We start from the raw sequence: 19,483 nt of genomic DNA, 5'->3' as shown, positions 1-19,483 counted from the left end.
AAGTATTCAAGACCCGAAGAGGAAATCCAGATTGACCCGAAGAATTGGAGCCCAATCGTAGTCCAAATAGTGGCCCAAGAGTGCCACCCGACCAAAGAGGCTGGCGCCCGGAGGCGCGCCCGGCCGGGCGAGGGAAGCAAGGCTGTCGCCCGAAGTCGCACCCGGCCGGGCGCGAGAAATGTACCTGATGGAGAAAAGGTGCGCCCGATCGGGCGGTGCCTCGCCCGATCGAGCGCGTGTTATTATTAGATGTTAATTATTCGACGTTTAAGTTTGTTTTAGTTTAGGATTCTTACTTAGTATAAATAGTTTTCCGTTAGTTTAGTACCTACTACTACTCTTCCTTAATTATTTCTTAGATTTTCTCTCTTTACTTAGCTTTAGATTAGTTTCTCTCTCATATATTTTGTTCTTAACTCTATTCTTAATTCCAGATTTATTTGGTAACGATTTCTCTTCTCTTGATATTAGTTATTTATTTCATTCTTTTGATCATGTCTTGTTTTATTACTTTGATTTGTTTAGATTTAATTATGTGTGAGTAGTTTTATTTCTAGGGTTTGTGGGGATCCATAAATAATATGAAAGGGTAATTTATTGTTGTTGATTATCAATGCTAGATTAATTTCCTATTGATTGATTTAATGCTCTGTGACTAGATTTGCGCAGATCTTTTATGCATGAGTTTAACAATATTGATTCGAAATTCGACATATGAGAATTGATGTTTAGGTCTAGTTTCAATAGGCAGGTTAATTTATAAATGGTTAAATCGAAATTCGAGATATGAGATTGAATACCAGTAAATTAATTGTGTGATTGTAATACATAGCGAAAACCCTTTATGATCTGATTAATGTATGCATTGATGATTGATTATTATGTTTTACCTTGGAATATTATTTATTGGTGAACCTATGCCATAGGCCTTTTATTCATTGTTTTTCCTCCTACTTTTATTCTTTCCTACTTTTACTCTTAGTAGTTTTATTTCCTTTGATTATAATATTTTGGTTACTTTATAATCTAGATTATTTTAATTAATTAGGAATCGAAAGACTCGTTTCTCTGTGGATTCGACCCTACTTCTTTATCTACATTAGTTAGAGGATTTAGGAATTACTTTTGATTAGGTGATACGATTTTAGCCTTTCATGCACCCAACAAAGGTGGTGGGCGGTTACGGTTGCGGAGGTTACGGTGCATGATCCGACATCCCCAGTTTCCTACCATCAAATCTTAATTATGAATGAAGTGCCCAAAATCTATACTATATATTAAAAGGCGTTCCTTTTAAAGGAACGGTGCCACGTGGCACTCTTCAACGTATATGACAACATGTCATAATGCCACGTCAGCAACACGTAAGCTTGCGACTTCATTTAACAAAATTAATAAAATATGGTTTTATTAAGAATCGAACCCTCAACCTCACACAAATAAATGCTACACACTTACCATCTCCACCAACTTTTATTTGTGTTTTAAATTTTGCATATTTAACATTATATATTCCTTTTAAATTAGAGTTTATTTAATTTATTTATTTTTCACAAGATTAGAAAATAAATACATATGTAGTAAAAAAAATCGTAACGTCCGGGACAACGCCCAAATCACACACTAGCTATACAACACTTGAACATAATTATCAAGTTAAAGAAGTACAAACTAGCAATTTGGGCGGGGCATCGCCCGGGACACACACTAGTATATAATTAAAAATCATGTCCTTTATTGATATAGGAGTATAGGACCGCTTCAGCAGCGTGGGTCGGGGGTGTGACTTTTGGGCTTTCGCCATATAATCTGCTCTCACTTCATCACTCATTACTTCATTAGTCATTACTCACTTTAAGTCATTAGGTAGAGAAGAGACATCTGTTTCAACGTAATTAATTTGGGTAAGTACGTTACATTTCCATTTTTTATCATTCAATCAGTTACTTATTTCATTTCTTAATTTATTCAATTTTTCAATCAAATTATATAGATTTCTATTATTCAATTAGTTTTCGAGGTATGAATATAATGATCAATCCTGAGCTCGTCCTTGCGCACAAATTTCCTGAGGTAATTTCATCCTTTATTCCACTCTTATGTTTATAATTTTGTTGCAATCAATTTTTCCTCTTTGTTAATGTGTTGAATTTATGATTAATTTTATTGTTTATACGATGAATTTTATTTTGATTATACTAGTAACGTAAAATTGCGTTCTTTGGGAATTTACTGGAATTCTATTTTGGCATTATAATTGACGAATTTCAAATCTAATTCTTGCGTTTGGTGAATTATGTTTCTAATTTAATTCCGGAATTGTTTAATTCAATGATATTGTTGGTAGAAGAAAAGTCAAAGAATTTTGGTATTATCTCATAAAATTGATGTTGGATGAAGGAGATGGAGAATGAATGTTGGAGAGGAGAGAGAAAGAGGGAGTTGGGAGGAATGGTGCAACTATAATTTAATCCTAAGGAAAAAAAATATTTTGATGGTCCTTGTTAGATTCATCTTATCATGTAGACTCATTATATCTTAATTTTTCATTTGAAATTGGAAATAACTTACGAAAAGTAAATATTGATGAGTGAAAATTATTAAAATAATAGGGATTCTTCCTATTTTAAAAACTTCCTCCATTTTTTTATACATCACTTTTGATATTATGGACTCCTATGCAAAATAGAGACAGAGAATATTTATTAATTATTAAGGAAAGTGATGTATCTAAAAAAAAATACGAGAAGTAATTAATGTGGTGTTTGGAAAGAGTGAATGATATAAAAAATTGAAATCATGCATGGGAAAATTCAATTAGTGAAAAATTGTAAAAATATCTTATGGAAAAGGGAAATAGTAATAAATATTGGCACATTATTAAATAAATAAAGGAAAATTAAATAGTGATTTTTAACCGTATATGGAAAATTCTACTTCCTTTAAATTAACTCCAATGAGACAATTAGTTTGGCATGCAACATAAGCTTTTAAGCTAATTGTCATTTTAGCTATTTTGAACTTTAATAACTAGCTATTAGCTTACAATTTAAAAGAATTCCACTTCCTTAATTAACTTTTTATATTTCATTTTATTTAATCTCTCTTTTAAAAATCTTGATAATTTTTTTTGTTTTTCAAGCAAATTAGCTTAGCCAAGCTAATTGCATTTTCTAGCTCCAGTGGTCAAGCTAGTAGCTAGGAATTATTTAATATTGCAAGCAAGTCCCTAACTACAACCATTGGAGTTGCTCTTATCCTATTTGTTCTTTTCATTTAAGAAGCTTGAGAATGTTTTTCCTATTCGGAATCTTTCCATATATGGTAAAAAATTTCCTACAGTTTTCCTTTATATATTTGGTGAATGTGCCAAAAGTTAGTACTTTATTTCTTTTCGTACAATTTTTATACTCCCTGTGTTCCTTTATTAGATGCTTTTTTCTAACATTTATTACTCACATAATAAAGAATAGTAAGCATCTAATTAAGGGTCGGAGAGAGTACCATTTTGCATTAATTGAATTTCCCCATGCATGATTTTGAATTTTTGTCTTTATTCTCTCTTTTCTAACACCACATAAATTACCTTGTCCTTTTACATTTTTCTTTTGTTTTAAAAGGTAGGACTATTTAATGTGAAGTTAGAATTCTATTACTTTAATTGTTTCTCACTCATAGGATTCACTTTTCTTAATTTACTTCACAATTCCAAATGAGAAGAACAAAAAGGATTGGAGGGACTAAAATGGAAAGAACTTTTTGAACTTCAATTCCAAATGAGAAGAACAAAAAGGATTGAAGGGAGTAAAATGGAAGAACTTTTTGAACTTGTGTTCAATATATCTAAGTGAAAAATTTAAGGAAAAGATAGACTATTTTCTTCTCATGTTGGCAAGTAGCGCTTTGTCGAATTACATTCCCTTTATTTACAATGTCTATTTTCCAAAATCGCCACTATAGGATATCATCTTGTATGATAGATTTTTGCCAAAAAGTAGTAGATATGAATGAGGATAGGAGGAGTTGTTCCTTAAGCTTATATATTCCTTTCGTCTTTGATGTTGGACAACTAGCATGTGCACAACATGGAAATTCAAATATTCCCCTTCACACGTGAGGGCCCTTAGAATCTAGAGCGCACCGGAAAGATAATTAACTATGATCCTCTTATTTGGACATTCAATAAAGTCAAATTCTTATCCAGTTCCTTGATCTAGATCTAGAAGGGGCCAACATGGGCTATGGTATCATGTTAAATTTAAAATAATATTAAAAATAAGTTTTAACTATCTAGGGGAGTTTACCACCTACAAGCCCAAAAGAGGTTTTATTCCAAAACCAATTGGAAATCGATAGAGTAGCTTTCCAAGCTTACGAAGTGGTTAATATTTCACATCTTCTTTAATAGTTCAATGTGAGACGATTTATATGTGCACTACAGGGGGTATCAACCTATCTTTTACTTTTTTTAATTTACAACATGTTTTTAACATGACTTTTTGACTTTCATGGATTCAGTAGTCGATGTCTATCTTATGTGACTTAAACATTAAACAAGCTGTTACTCATATAAACCATCCATTTGTTAGGTGAATGTAACAACTCGATTATCTATTATTTACTTACCTTATGTTGTCTGACTTGTCATTTTGTTCTGAATTGATGATACATGTGACTAATGATGATGCTGCTTGCAGACGAAATATCAGTATTCTGAGAGGTACTTTTAACTTTTATGCCCCTATTTTCTCTTTGTTCCTTATTCTGTCAAATTTTTTCATGTGTCGAGAAATTATCCTTTCACAGAATTTTGTAGACCAAAAACTAATATTTTTAGATAAATAAAAAAAGAACTTATTATCAACAGAGTTAACATGCTTCCATCCCGAGTTCATTCTTTCTAGTGTGTAGTAAATTAGCTGTGGAATCCGAAGGGAGTTGGCATTGTCAATGAATTGTTGAAAGTTATTGCCTTTTATGATAGTCTCCTACTATCCACGAATCCACAATCAAACTTTAACAGATCCATGTAAGAATGATGGTATTTAAGAGCAGAGGGAGTACAAAACAAGTTTTTTTTTTGTTTGATGGATTGCCTCCTTTTAGATAATTTCTTTTCTACATTGTGATGGTGTTATGTACCTGCCTAAGGCCACTGTCAGGTTGACATATGCAAGGCGTACTGATAAGGGCAAATCAGGGAAAGCTGGGAATAAACCAGGGATTTGAATCATTTGATAGAGAATGATTTGGAGAAAAACCAGGGGATTTGGTAGAAAATAATTAGGAGTATAATCAGGGATTTGATAGATTGTGTGGAATTTGCTGTAGTATAACTTAAAGGATAAGATGCAGAGAGGGGATACATTCAGAGAGTTATCTGGTTGTTTGGGATAGAATTGAGCCTCTCGAATGCTCATTAACTTTTACCCTTCTGTTACAATCTATCTGTTAAAAAGTTACTTTTCTCTTTCCTTGATCTGCGTGTTAATCTGTTGGTATTCACAGATGATAAGATGGAATTTTACTTGTTTTAAAGATTTATTTAGCTCACTTTACCACTCATGATGCTGTTTGTGTTTTTGTGAGATCTAATTATTTATGGATTAAAAAAAAAAAAAAAAAGAAATTTGCTTCTCTGTTCAGACTTTTGGAAAAATGTTGGAGGACTAAGAATTATAGAAGACTATGGCCCAAGGATGATCTGGATTCTGGAGTGGGTGGAAATGTTTAAGAGTGGCAAATGGATTCTTATCTTGTGCACATAGTAATAAAAGCTACAACCATATTTCCACTGAAATAATTTCTTTGGATGGTTCTTGTAGGAAGTTAGTCTTCACTGTTGGCCTTGAAGCCAATGGTAGCTGTGTCGAGATTAGTTTTGAGTCTTTTGTTTCCTGTGTCATGTTAATCTTAGTCTTGTCATGCTGGATCACCATGAGTCTGCTATGTTGAGTGGATACCAATGTAGTAACTATGGATTATTTACCTGTGCTTCTGAGCAATCAAATTCTTTTGGATATGCTAGAAAATTATTGATGGTTGACTCTGTGGGGAATGTTTGGACAGGCTTGGGTCAAAATTGCTATAAATGGGAGAGTAATTGCTATCAGGATATGGTGTAACAAGAATATTGTATGTAGGCTTGGGCTGCATATTGGATCCCTCTTAAAATTACTTACAAGTAAGAGGATTTTCTAGTGGAACAGCTTTTCATGAATAAGGATATTTACTTCTCTTCGGGTGTTTAGCGGTTTTAGGCATCAAGATCAATATAAGGTTGTCCTTGATAAGTGGGATCAATTAGGTATCTTATTTTCTTACTCATTTTGTGTCATTTTTCTAAGTTTTTAGGTCTGTGACCTGATATCTATCTCGCTTCCTGCTAGGTTTAGGATCTATATGTAACTCACTAATTTTGGCATCTTGTTTGCTGAGAGAAATAGACTCCCTTTGGGACCTAGTGATGGAAAAAATTTGAAGCTTCTTGATGCGGATAGGGATTGTTTTACTTTGGGTAGGCATATCATTCTTCATCTTTTAGTCTTTTTTCTGTAGTTTCCCTCAATATTATGTCTTTTCTAACATAGCTCACGGAGGAAAGCTTATTGGAACTCATATCCTCACTCCACCTTTAATGTATCGTATAGTAGATTGTAATGTTTAAGCAGATCTTGGACTGAGGTTTTGTCAAAATTATGATTATTTGATTCAGGTATTTACTAGGTATTTATCCGGGCTGCATGTTTGGATAAAATCGACAGTAAACACTGCTGATGCAAACCCAATAAGTGTCTTTTTCCTTATGTCCACTCCATGTTTTGGTGGTGAGGAGTTTGGAAGCTTTATTGTTTTGATATTGTACATTGGTGTCAGATTCTTAGAATACAAGTTGCTATCATGGCGGTTAATTGGATTTGTTTATGGTCTCATATGGAGCATTTGCAGGTGCATTAGATATTTTTTGAGATGAAAAGGTTGCCGACATTCTTTTAGGGATGAAGCTAGAACTCTATCTTACAGGGGCTTTATTATTACTTCTAATCACTTAGAGTTAAATTTATTAAATCTATACAATTAATATTTCTATGGAAATTAAAATATACTCCCTCTGTACCATATTGTTTTTCCCACTGAAAATTTTACAGGAATCAAGAAAGGGGAGGAGGAAGTACATGGAGTGCATTAAAAATAGAGAAAAATACACTAAATGTGAGTGGGGCACAAATAATAAGTGCATGAAAAAGCAAAGAGTACATGTACATGAGTGGTTACACATATATTTAGGGAAAATATAAGGGTATCATAGTGAGTTGAGTGAATCAATCAATCAAAACCTCAATCCCATAAGCCTTAATTCCATAGGTAGTTGAGTGAATTAAAAAATAAAAAAATAAAAAAATAAAAAAAAAAAGAAAAGGAAATTTGGTCTTTTGATAGTGTCCTATAAAAGGGGAAAAAATGGGAAGATTATTTTGGGTGTCACAAAATGAAAAATGGGAAAAACAATATGGGAAGGAGGGACCGAGGGAGTATCAAATTTAAAATATTGTAAACTTTATAATCAATTGCTTAATGTCTGTAGACTTTATAACTTTTGTTTTGCAAGAAAGAAAGGCAAAATGACTAAAACTTACTAAAAAAATAGTGCCCTAATTTCTTTAGGATTTTTTTTTAAAATAATTTTTTTTTAATTTATTTTTAAACTTTTCTTATTGGATTCTTGGGAATTTGTTTGTGCGTGGAATTTTTTGTTTTCAAATTTATTTAGTTTCCAAAGCAAGTAGTCAATTTTAGGCCAAGTACTAATTATTGGTCCTTTTTGTGAGACTACACACATGACACAACACAACTTTGCATACTTTTCCTTTGTATTTTTTTATATGTTGGGTTGAGCTTGTTTGGTGGATTGAATGTTTCTCAAAGGCTGGTCTTGGTCTCTTAAGGTCCCATTATAGCTCATCTTTTGCCTTTGGCAAACCATTGGTTGTTGTGAATGGATGGCTGGAATTTTCAAGACAGACAATTTATAAGGTTGTCTTTGTGGGGATGAGTAATATCTCTTTCTAGTGTTATTTCTGTAGTTTTAGAAAGAGAACGACAGGGAACCACTCAACCAGGTAGTTTTCTAAGGAGATGGGCAGTAAAGATTCAACTGTTGTGTGTTTGCGTCACATTATATTTCAGGAAAAATGGAAATAAATAATCCCACGCTCGTTCTTCCCTAAACAATTCCACCTTTCGATCATTCCAAAACAATCCCACCTTTGATAGGGATCTTCTTTTAACAATCCCTTTCACCTACATGTTAAATAAGTTGTTTTTTTTTTTTTTTCTCTAAGTCTCTCCTCCCACCATGCCCACCACTAGTCCACCACCATAAAAAAATTGCAAAACCTAATCAGCTCCTCTTTTGTCCCTCAGTCCCATCTCTATCTTCTCAGAACAACTTCCATTGTTAATATTGCTCATAAGTTGAAGCATCTATGGAAGAAGAGAAATTAGCGTTATATAAAAGATCAAAGAGCGAACTGAAAACCCCTAGCTCCATTCTTGTCGCCGCGAAATTTTACTCACCCCGAAACCCTTGAACAACCATAACCTGATAACCATCCCCACGCACCCTTCCCACCCATGAATCCGACACACCGAAAAAAAATAAAATTCGTTGGTTCCACCATAGCCAATTAAACCTGGTACTTTGTTACAAAATTAAGGTAATGGAGGTCAAATTTGAGTATGGTCGTTGTAAATCTAGATCAACCCGACCCCCATATGCTTAATTTTTGACAATTTTCGCAAAGAGGTTGCTATGAGCGCGAGGGTTAAGAGAAAAAGGGATGAGGATTGAGACGATGGCGGTGATATTATGATGAGGGTGAAAAGGAGGGAGAAGGTAGTGATGGCAGTGGCAAATTGGCAATGGTGGTGTGATGGAGGTGAAACGGCAAGAGGAGTGAAGGGAAGGGGTTGTTAATAATAATAAAAATAAATAAATAAATAAAACTTAATTAAAAAATGACACGTATCAAGTTACTTCCTCTAACAGATTACCAATCTAAGAAAACCGATTAGGGATTGTTAAAAGAAGAACTATGTCTTGATTTGGAATAATCAAAAGGTGGGATTGTTTTGGGAATACCGAGTAAAGGTGGAATTATTTATTTCCATTTTTCATAGTATATTATATGGCCTAGTTTAAAGTTGTATTTGCCATGATTACACATAAGATGTTTGCATTAGTCTTTCTTAAAGCTGTGCGGGTCTTCTTAAATTGGAGTATTCTCACTTATAACTAATTAGCATTACTTATTTTCTATCTAGATAAAAAAGATTATTATTCTCCATCTTAGTATAAGAGTGGCATATGCTTTAAGTATGTTGAATATGCAACGGACTGCGTACTCAAGTTGGTAATTTAGATAAGAAAGTAGATGAAAGGTAAGGAAGAAGGTTGACTGTTAATTGATATAGCTAAAAGGCTTTGAAGGTTACAACTAAGCTACTATGGCTAAACTAATACAACTTTTTGAATGAATGTTTTTCTCCCTATTTCTTGCTATTTAACTTGCTACCATGCTACACATGTGACTAAGCCTTAGTTGCTAATAACAATTACTTTTGTCTTCTTCCATTTGCTGCCAAAATAGAGCCACTAAAAAGTAACTCTGCTCTGATTTAGTTGTCTTGTGCTTGTTGTTGTTGTGAGTTGCTTGTGGTTTGTTGCTGCTTTCTTCTACTGTAGGTGTGCACAATGGGTGTTCTGGGTTGATGTATTACAGAATATGTCTTTTGGCTTCCATTTCACAGTAGTTGGAATGTTTCTTTGAATACAGAGATGCAGCTTTATATGCTCTTGGTGTCGGAGCATGTGGGACTAACGCAGTTGATGCCAATGAACTGAAGTATGTTTACCATGGTGATGGTCAACAATTCATCAAGGTACTGATAATTCCTTTTTCCTGCATGACTTTTGTTCGATTTATTTCACTAGTTGTTGCTACCTTTTTCAATGTTTATTATCATGTATTTCATTTTTAGTTAATGATATAAGAATATAGGATTATAGTTGAACTTCCTAGAATTATTTTTTCCAATAATATGCTTTCTTAGGCATATACAGCCTATACGGCTATAAATCAGATTTTTTTGCTGCATAACATACTGTCAAAATGTCAAGGAAAATCTGATTAATTTGGAGTGGTTTTTCACAAGACAGGATTTGCCTAAAGAGTATCATTTCCTCTTTAAAGAGTGAAGATACAGATTCAACAACCTAATGCACAAGGCACTCGCCTTTTTGGGGCTTTTGATGATGTGATTTCAAATTCAATTGATATCTTGTGGTTGCAAAGATTTCTGTTGATGCTAGGACGTATGAAGAAAGTAAAGCTATTCTAAAAAACAAGTGTTCCCCTTTCTACATCAAGCTCTTTCTTTCTTCGGTTCTTCCCCTAATCCCAATTGATATGCACATTACAAAAATTTGTATTTTGTTAGGGAAGGTGATTAATAATTTTGCGACAAACTAAAGTAGGATTGAAGTAGTAGTATAATGTGAAAAATTCAATCCTTCAAGCAAAATGAGCTCCTACAAGAAATTTGTTTCTTGTACTAGTGATTGTTCCACTTCAGTAACAGTGTTCTGTTGGCTTCCAATGAGTAACTTTTTTCTCATTTTTTTGGTTATAAATGTTGCTGAATTTTTATTTTTTTTTAAATTTTTGGGAGTGGTGTAGTGATTGAGGGTAGAAATCTTGTTTCATTGATTTGACTTGTTTCTTTGGTTAATCTAGATCATATTTTCTGTAACTATTAAATTGCAGCTGATAAATAGAAACAGATGCAGTAACATTGAATTTCTTTATTGACAATCGTGCAGGTCTTGCCTACTTTTGCAGCTATATTATCTTTAAGTGCTGATACTAATCTTTTCAATATTCCAGGAATGGAGTGAGTGTTTTATTCTTTTTAATTTACGTCATATGTTTTAATTATACCTCATAACCAGGGAGACATACTTCCTCTGTTTCATATTAATTGACACACTTCATTTAGGTACACAAATTAAGAAGGGTGAGAGTGTGAAGTAAAGTACAAAAATACCCTTACATAATTACCCACCCTTGCCTCTAACCCACCTACCCTTCTCCTTCATCAACAGATTACCAGTCAGGCAGTCACCACCATGGCACAACCCTCACCTTCCTTGACTTAACCCTATCTTCTTGCTTTCCTTATTGTCTCCATCTCTATTACCGGTCCACACCCGTCAAGTCGTCAACTGCCTTCAACCATGCAGGCCATCAGGCCCTCACCACTGTCACACATTGCCTCTTGCTGAAACATCAACCATCATCCTCTATTCAATTTAGTTACAACATCAAAACCCTTGTCTTCTATTTCAAACACGGCACTCGTTGCAACTCACCATTATTGCTTCTCCACCATTAGATTCACGCCAACAAGAAAGAATATTAAGGAAGAGATCCATAAAATTGAAAGAGGAACTGGAGATGGAAAACTTATATACATAGGTTAGAGAGAGAAAGGAAGAAAGGGAGGAAAGACTAGGTGGCGAGGGTATGTTGGTGAAAGAGTAAAGAATTTGGCAATGGAGGTGGAGTTAGAAGTAGGCAACGAGAACAACAGAGATAGCTAGCACTGGTTGTTGGAGGGAGGAGAGAGAACACCGACAATAGTGGTGGTTGGATGGAGGAGAGAAAAATTTGGGTGTTGGTAGATATAGTGAGAAAATCCCATGGTGGTGGCTTGTTTGAGGGAGGAGAGGAGAGAGACTATAGAGAAGAGTAGTCACTAGTCAGGTAAATTTGACATTTAACCTTACAAAAATACCAAAATTGAAATGTGTCGATTAAAAAAGCTTCCAAAAGGGATTACGTGTCAACCAATTTGGAACAGAGGAAGTGTATATTTGTTATTGTATTGTTGTTGGTCAATTTGTGATCCATTGGCGGGTTATACTCCTTTCGTTTCTATTCATCTATTGCATGCATGAAAAGGGCCTTTTGCATTTGTGGTATTGGTAGTCTTTTAAATTCTCATATTAGCATGAGTTTGTTTTATTGATTGCATATCTTTGACTTTGTGCACGAAATGAATTGACACTTACTTTTTAAAGGGAAGTTGGTATTGTAAGATGAAAATTTTGGTGAAATAATGAGAGACAAAATTGACCTTTCATGTGGACTCCATTTGTGCAGCTCTTGGCTTACATTATAGAGATAATATTTTGAAATCCTGCTTAAATGGTTGTGTGACAACAACTTTAGTGCCTTTTTCTTATTATGTCATAAAATCTTTATATTATTATGAGATTAATGACCATGCATGTGAGGTTTAATACAATACATTTACGTTGGAACTCTAAAAGGACTACGTGTGCATGATACATCTAGGATAGTTAAATTGTTAACGATAAGTTAAAGCAAATGTTCATGATATGTGTATGTTGACAGCTTTTAAGCATATTAAAAATCCGTGGCAATCGTACAATGAATCTATTTTTTACATTGATGTAACAAGATGGCGCCAAATGTTATAATAGCATTTTAGAATGACTTCTAATCAACTTTATTTATTTATTTATTATTGTTATTGTTATTGTTATTATTAAATGCCTTATAAAAGAGAAACAGAAGGGGTAAAGATTTCACCAATTCAAAATTTAGTTATGACGAAAGCCTAATCGAGTTTTTGTATTTTATGGTCCATTTCAGGTATGATCCACGACTTCTCCTGCATGGACAACAATACATAGAAATTTACAGGCCACTTCCATCGAACAGTTGTGTAAGGGTTTTTTTTTTTTTTTTTGGCCAAATACGCTTTATTACTTACCAATGAGAGGTAGTACTAACACCATTACACATCATGCAATTTGGCTTAGTTTCCAAAATTTGCGTCAGTATCACTGTCACGGTGTCACCTACTCCCCACCTTCTTGGAAGGGTTGAAGGACAGACCCTTCATGTGCAGGAACCTCAGATCACGACAGAAACAACTGCATCATTTCAGCTGAACTTCTACAAGAAACCTTCAACATTTCATTTCTAAACAAAATGCCATTGTCAACTAGAGCTCCAGCAAATACCTTCTGATCTGCCAAGCTAACTGATCCTTCAAAGAACAAGCCTTTTGGCTTCTGATTTAGTTGCTTTTGTTTGCAAGTCTTTGCAGCTCATTGCAAGATTTGCAACTCCTTTTGAAACCTCAGAACTGACCTAGCACTCTAACAGCTTTAAACAATGTTCACCATAGCAGAGAATAGATGTACAGTTGACTCTGCAGCCCCATCACGTAACATACACTGCCCATCACTAGAGACATTTTACTGAATTGTTATGTAAGCTGTTCAGAATAGCATGCCAAGCTATAAAAATACTCTTTAGGCTAGACATTTTATGTTGTATAAGGTTTCTTTAGCTGCATTAAATGATTATACTGCTTACACTTGGTGTCCTATATACTTATTTTTGGACAATGTAGTCAAGTCCTCTCATTTTTTTTTCTCTCTCACACATACAAAGGCCTCTCATCAGAAGTGCCATCCAAAACTAGTCTGTATAACTCTCAAAGATACCATCTTGATGATCACATTATTTATTTAATTCCTGTTTCTCAACTGAGGCCGAGGATCCTTGTAATGCATTTGTATTATGTGCTAAAATTTTTAGGGACTGTATCTTGTTGCATTGACTTTTCCCCTCCATTTCGCCTCCAGTAAATCAAGTCCTTGGAACTCAAGATTAACATCTTTCTTTAGTTCTCAGAATGTTTAGTTGCAGCAGCTGCTAATTTCGCTATTATTTTGTTATGCAGATACGAAACACAACAAGAGTTGCTGGGTTGCATGATAAAGGTTTGAAATCCTTTGTGAACATTATTTCTAAAAATCCACAGTTACAAAGTGGCATCTAGAGCTTTAGTTGATTTTGGTTTGCAAATCAAGAGAACTTGTATTTGAAGTTAAGTGTTATTAGTCAAAATCTTGGGATTTAATTTTCAAAATTGTATTTATATATCTTCAGAAATAAGGTGAAAAAGGGAAATTGTTCTGTGTATCCCTAAGGTTTAGAAAAATGCACTATGTACCTCTAAAAACTTTCAAATGGAACATGTACCCCAGAGATTTGTAAACGTATGCACCAAATACCCCTTGACTCATAACAAATGTTAATTTTTTTTAGATTGAAACTCCCTAAGCATCAAATTCTATTAAATTATTACAGAGTAGTGCTATTGTAATGCTAAAACGCTTAATTATCAAGTAAACTTAATTAATAAATCAAATTCTAACACCCAAAAGTTTAGGATTTAAGCGGTTTTACTACATAAATATATGCTTTTAGGCTGTTTTTCAATAAAAGTTTGTAATAGTTATGTGACAATGTGCAGTCAAGTTCGAAGTACTCCCTCTGTCCCTTAATACAATGCCTCTTTCTCTTTATTATGTGAGGAATAAATGCTTAAAAGAGGCATTGTATTAAGGGACGGAGGGAGTATATAAATGTCAAGTAGAGAGAAGTTTGTTTCGTTGAAGAATTCGACTTAGTTAGATACGGATACCTGGTACTCTATGAATGTTGATCTTGTTTGGTGATTTTGATGCAAATATAAATAATTTCAGATCAGTGTTAATTCCACAAAAGAGTGAGATTAATTTATTAGCAAGCAAGCAATTTTGGGTGACGAAAAAAAAGGGCAGCTCACAGAAGATGATTTTTTCAAAGCTTACTGCTAAAATGACTTTCACTTAGATAAGCTGATTTACTGTGCAGCACTTTTTTTTTTGTAGGTAAAGCAGCTATCCTGGAAATAGAAATGACAAGCTTTGATGAAGATTCTAAGGAACCACTTTGCATGAACAGGTTAGTGCTTTATTAAATGGTACTCCCTCTGTTTGTTTGTTTTTTTTTTTTTTGTTAAGTGCCCCAGTTTGACCAGCACACTTGCCTATGCACGACTTTGACTAATGATATCTTTAATTATCCATAAGTATTAATTATAAAAAGTTGATATTTGGAAATTATGCGTTGAGACATTGGTTAAAGGCTTAAAGCGTACGGCATGTGAATAGTGCCAAAGTCAAACTAGGGCACTTAAACAAAATACGGAGGGAGTACATGTCAATCTTCTTTTACATGAATGACTGGGTTTAAAATTTCTACTGTTCAGGAGCACAATCTATTTTAGAGGTGCTGGTGGTTTTTCAAGGTCTTCTCCACCCTATACTTTCACAAATTATTCAGGGACCCAGCTTCCTGCCATTAAGATCCCCAAAAGTCAACCTTTTGCATCATTTGAGGATGTTACTCGACCATCTCAGGTTTGTTCTTCTAGTTGATTCTTTGTTAAATCACATGACTTATTGATCATGTCCTGTTTCACTTATATATTCTGAAGCCATCTTATAAAATGTTAATACACTTAGACTTATCTTTGTTTGACGTGTACATGTAACTCATGTGGTGTTTATCTTACTTAAGATAATGAAATCTCTATAGAATTTGAATTAATTTACAACAATTGCTAATATTCCTCAATGCTGGTATGCAGGCATTGCTATACAGACTCTCTGGAGATTATAATCCATTGCATTCTGATCCTATGGTTGCAGAGACGGCGGGGTATGGTTTTCTTGATGATAATTTCATTTGTATATGTGACTAGTCATATGTGATTCATGTCTATCCCTAAATCATTTAAGTGAGGAAGGGGTAAGATGGATGTTTGGTTTGTATGTTGGCAAAACTTTTGTGTAGAACGGACTCACGTTAGTTCGGACTTGAGAACAATGCTGCTGCTTCTTCATCCTCGACCTTTGGGCCGATTCATTCGCGTACCTTCGGAACTTTCATTATCTCTCTCCTGTTTCGATTTTGGGAGAAATTCATCACAAATTCCATCAATTTGGTCCGTAAAAGAGGGAGAATTCATCACAAATTCCATTGATTTAGAATCTTGAACAGATCTAGAATCCAATTTAGCTAAATCATTTATCATCCCACCGTCTTGCTACTATGGGGCTTGAGATTGCTTTATCAGCCCATATAGAACTTCAGCGACCTCAATTTCAATGGTGTCTTGTGTTGACGGTGACGATTTCGAAGACGATTTCGTGGGCCATTGCTGTTTCGGTCTATTAGCCGCCTTCTACCCCGGAATAGAACAGAGTCAAATCCACATAAACACATACAAACATCACTGGAGAACAAGGGGATGAATAGAACACTGACAATAGGTGGTGTGAATCTGATGGGCAAGGTATTAGATGTTTATTGTAGGTATTAGATTAATATTAATTGGTTAAATATTTGTGTGGAATTAGAAATTATTAGTCAGGAATAAGATAATTTTTATCAGAAATAAGACTATTTTACTTAAGAATAAGATATTTTTTATCAGGAATAAGATAAATTTTATCACGAATAAGACAATATTATCGATTTTTGTTGTTGAGTCCGGTCTCACGTGAGTCCGTTCTACACAAAACCTTCTCTTCTATGTTTTACTGCCTCACTTGTGAATGTTATGTCGACATATTCACACTTAGTGGAAGTTACTTTTACAGCTAAATGAATCATCTTCAGATGGTGGATCTTGTAAAAAAGAAAATTATTATGAGTGATATCATTTCATAGTGATTGCTTGCACGCTCTAATGCTCTATATGGTTTCGGAATGTGCTTCAAATCTGTTTTTTGATCTCATACACCATTATATTCCTGGCCTTCTAGATAAGCCTGTCATCTCATGCCATGGAAGTGAAAAAGTGAATACTGATTCAAATTGAATGTTTTTACTCCAGTACTCTGTTAGACAATTTCTAAAAATTCATCTCATGTAAATATCTAATCACACTAGGTGCATTGGTCTGCTGGCTCCACTCATCTAATCTTTAAGGCTCAAGAATTCCTTTCGTTTTTACACCGTATTAAGTTATAATCTACTTTCTCCATTTCTTTTTCGTTGACACATTTTGACGTTAAAGCACTATTCACATAAGTTACTTTAACCTTTTTTTTTCTTTTTTTTTTTTTGCAATTTATTGTTTAAAATCAAAAAACATAGTCATGTGGATCTAGTTAGATTAGTCTCAAAATCTATTTTCTAAATATCTATTATTTTGATAATTTTTGCTTATTAACAATTGAAGATATTAATACTTGAAATTATGCATTGGCAAACATATCTAAAGAAAATGTGTCAAGCTGTCAACTAAATGAAGCTGAGGAAGTATTTAGTTTTGATGTACTCTACATACGCCTTGTTCTTCCCTTTTCCTTCTCATATTTCCCCCTTCTGACCAGAAAAGTACTGTGTGTGTGAGTGTGCGTGCAATCGTGCATGCGTGTGCGCGTGTTGGAGGAGGGGTGTTCAGCTTGCTGCTGACGTAAATTTCTCTGTTATAATATTATGTGTTTGATGTGTACGTTGTCTATATTGCACAGGTTTCCACGTCCTATATTGCATGGACTCTGCAGTCTTGGTTATGCAATCAGAGCTATTATTAAATGCATTTGCAAAGGGAACTCAGACATGGTCAAGAGTTTATCAGGTCGGTTTCTTCTGCATGTCTTCCCTGGTGAAACTTTGATCACAGAAATGTGGCTTGAGGGTTTGAGGTATGATTGCAACTTAACTTAAAGTGATATAAAACTGGTGTATTTGGGTCTAGTTTTCTGATTATTTACTTGAATGAGCAGGGTTATATATCAGGTAAACGTGAAGGAGAGAAACAAAGTGGTGCTTTCTGGTCATGTTGATCTTAATCTTTTACCTTCGCATTTGTGAATTATCAACTATATATCAAACAGTATCACTGTATTGTCTTTATATTGCTGTACAGAGGTTGTGCTACTTTCAGGTAATAAAGGTTCGATTGAACTTGGTCGTTAAGCATTTGTTTAGTGAAATAACAATAAAGGGTGTTCTTTCCGTTGTTTTCATCATCAAAATCTGTAATTCAATTATGTTGTAAACCTAATATGTACATGTATTGGTAATATTGGTTCTATGGGAACATAAATTTAATTATTTATTTTATTTTTTTCTGATTGATTGTTCAGAGAATATTTTCGCTTGATTGATGATCAAGTAGAATCATCTGATTTATTTATTTTATTTAATTTAATTTTTTTTAAAAAAAGATTTATAACTTGTTGTAAAGGAACACCCTAGATGAAGCATGTGGGAATGGCATAACTGGAAAATTTTCTTGAATTGTGCTGATGATTATATTCTTTGCTTCATTTCTCCATCTTTTTCTGGGTTGACGATTCCTGTTTCTTCAACTATCTCTTGTCCACCCCATTTGATGTTCTCTATTCCCTGGTAGCTTTCAACTTTTTAAGGAATATAGAAGCATGGAATAGCATCTTATATTCCTATATATACATAATTTAGGTGCATGAATGTTTATGTATTATTCCTGTCTACAGTCTTTAGCATCAGAATATTTTGACCGCCATACTTCTTGAAAGTTTGTATTATAAAGGACATCGTTAGTCTGATTCTATCTTCCATCCTTCCTACTTCAAAATCATGTCTTCGTGAAATTCCTCGATTTTCAGTATGGTAGAAGCAAGTTCTCAAAGAACTCAAAGCGTTTATTTTCCTTCAGCAATAAGCAGTACTCTAACATCTTACCAATCTTCCTGCCAAGCACGGATGAAATGCGTCAGGTGTTTGATAGATTTGACAAAAACAAAGATGGGAAGATATCGCAAGAAGAGTACAAGGCCATACTCCGAGCCATGGGGAAGGATGAAAGTGTGGTGAGAGAAGTCGGTAAGATATTTCAGGTAGCCGACTCAAACAAAGATGGGTACATTGACTTCAAAGAGTTTATGGCATTGCACAAAGATGGAGGTGGTGTAAGGACTATGGACATAAGGAATGCGTTTCGCGTGTTTGATTTGGATGAAGATGGGAAGATAAGTGCAGAGGAGGTGCATGAAATGCTAAAGAGGCTAGGAGAGAGATGTACACTCGCAGATTGCAAGAATATGGTAAAAGCAGCTGATACGGATGGTGATGGCTTCATAAATATGAATGAGTTTATAGCTATGATGACTCGTACTATGACTCGTTATTAGACAATTTCCAAGATGACATTAAAGAATGTTTTCAAATTTGTCCTACTTAAGTTTTTATTAATGTGATGTCATATTGTGAATGTAAATGTACTTCATTAACATTTAAGAAGATTTATTATATGTTTATTTGAATTCTAAAGTTTTTATCTTTTTAAGATTGGCATATATGCTATCTAATTATCTTGTTACTCCCTTCATATTTTTAAGTGTCTTATAGTAACATGACACGCATGTCGATGCAAAACTTTAAATATTAATTATTCACTCATTGAGACGATTCTAAAAACCACAAACAAGAATCAAATTTTGTTTAGCGAATAGTCCAAAATCCCCAATTGGGCTATTGCTTCTCGTGATTTAATT

At 34.1% G+C, this 19,483-nt stretch overlaps 2 protein-coding genes across 3 annotated transcripts; both read left to right on the top strand.

Annotated features, from left to right (window-relative positions):
* The first annotated feature begins 1,752 nt into the window (after nt 1-1,752).
* LOC110703653 (enoyl-CoA hydratase 2, peroxisomal-like) lies at nt 1,753-18,073 on the top strand. 2 transcript variants are annotated; one of them, XM_021881447.1, is made up of 12 exons: nt 1,753-1,904; nt 2,013-2,073; nt 4,698-4,720; nt 9,837-9,942; nt 10,883-10,953; nt 12,741-12,813; nt 13,843-13,882; nt 14,819-14,891; nt 15,199-15,349; nt 15,580-15,650; nt 17,474-17,647; nt 17,729-18,073. In XM_021881447.1, the coding sequence occupies exons 2-12, from the start codon at nt 2,023-2,025 to the stop codon at nt 17,814-17,816; spliced, it is 921 nt and encodes a 306-aa protein (XP_021737139.1). In that variant the 5' UTR covers nt 1,753-1,904; nt 2,013-2,022; the 3' UTR covers nt 17,817-18,073. The 2 variants fall into 2 exon arrangements, with proteins under 2 accessions (XP_021737139.1, XP_021737138.1); XM_021881446.1 differs by having other exon boundaries at nt 1,755-1,904; nt 1,994-2,073.
* A 92-nt stretch (nt 18,074-18,165) lies between these two features.
* LOC110703654 (calmodulin-like protein 1) lies at nt 18,166-19,268 on the top strand. Its single transcript, XM_021881448.1, has one exon. It carries the CDS (start codon nt 18,698-18,700, stop codon nt 19,118-19,120), a length of 423 nt encoding a protein of 140 aa, XP_021737140.1. The 5' UTR covers nt 18,166-18,697; the 3' UTR covers nt 19,121-19,268.
* The last annotated feature ends 215 nt before the right edge of the window (nt 19,269-19,483 follow it).

This window comes from Chenopodium quinoa, unplaced genomic scaffold (assembly GCF_001683475.1).
Source record: "Chenopodium quinoa cultivar QQ74 unplaced genomic scaffold, ASM168347v1, whole genome shotgun sequence".
Taxonomy (NCBI): Eukaryota; Viridiplantae; Streptophyta; class Magnoliopsida; order Caryophyllales; family Amaranthaceae; genus Chenopodium; species Chenopodium quinoa.
Note: the sequence above shows the minus strand (reverse complement) of the source record. Positions and strands in the feature narration are given on the sequence as shown.

Excerpts from the sequence above, each read along its gene's own strand:
- LOC110703653 (XM_021881447.1), top strand. The coding sequence starts at position 2,023 with ATGAATATAATGATCAATCCTGAGCTCGTCCTTGCGCACAAATTTCCT. Across the intron at positions 15,651-17,473 it reads ATGGTTGCAGAGACGGCGGG|GTTTCCACGTCCTATATTGC; the intron begins GTATGGTTTTCT and ends TATATTGCACAG. Across the intron at positions 17,648-17,728 it reads ATGTGGCTTGAGGGTTTGAG|GGTTATATATCAGGTAAACG; the intron begins GTATGATTGCAA and ends TTGAATGAGCAG.
- LOC110703654 (XM_021881448.1), top strand. The coding sequence starts at position 18,698 with ATGCGTCAGGTGTTTGATAGATTTGACAAAAACAAAGATGGGAAGATA.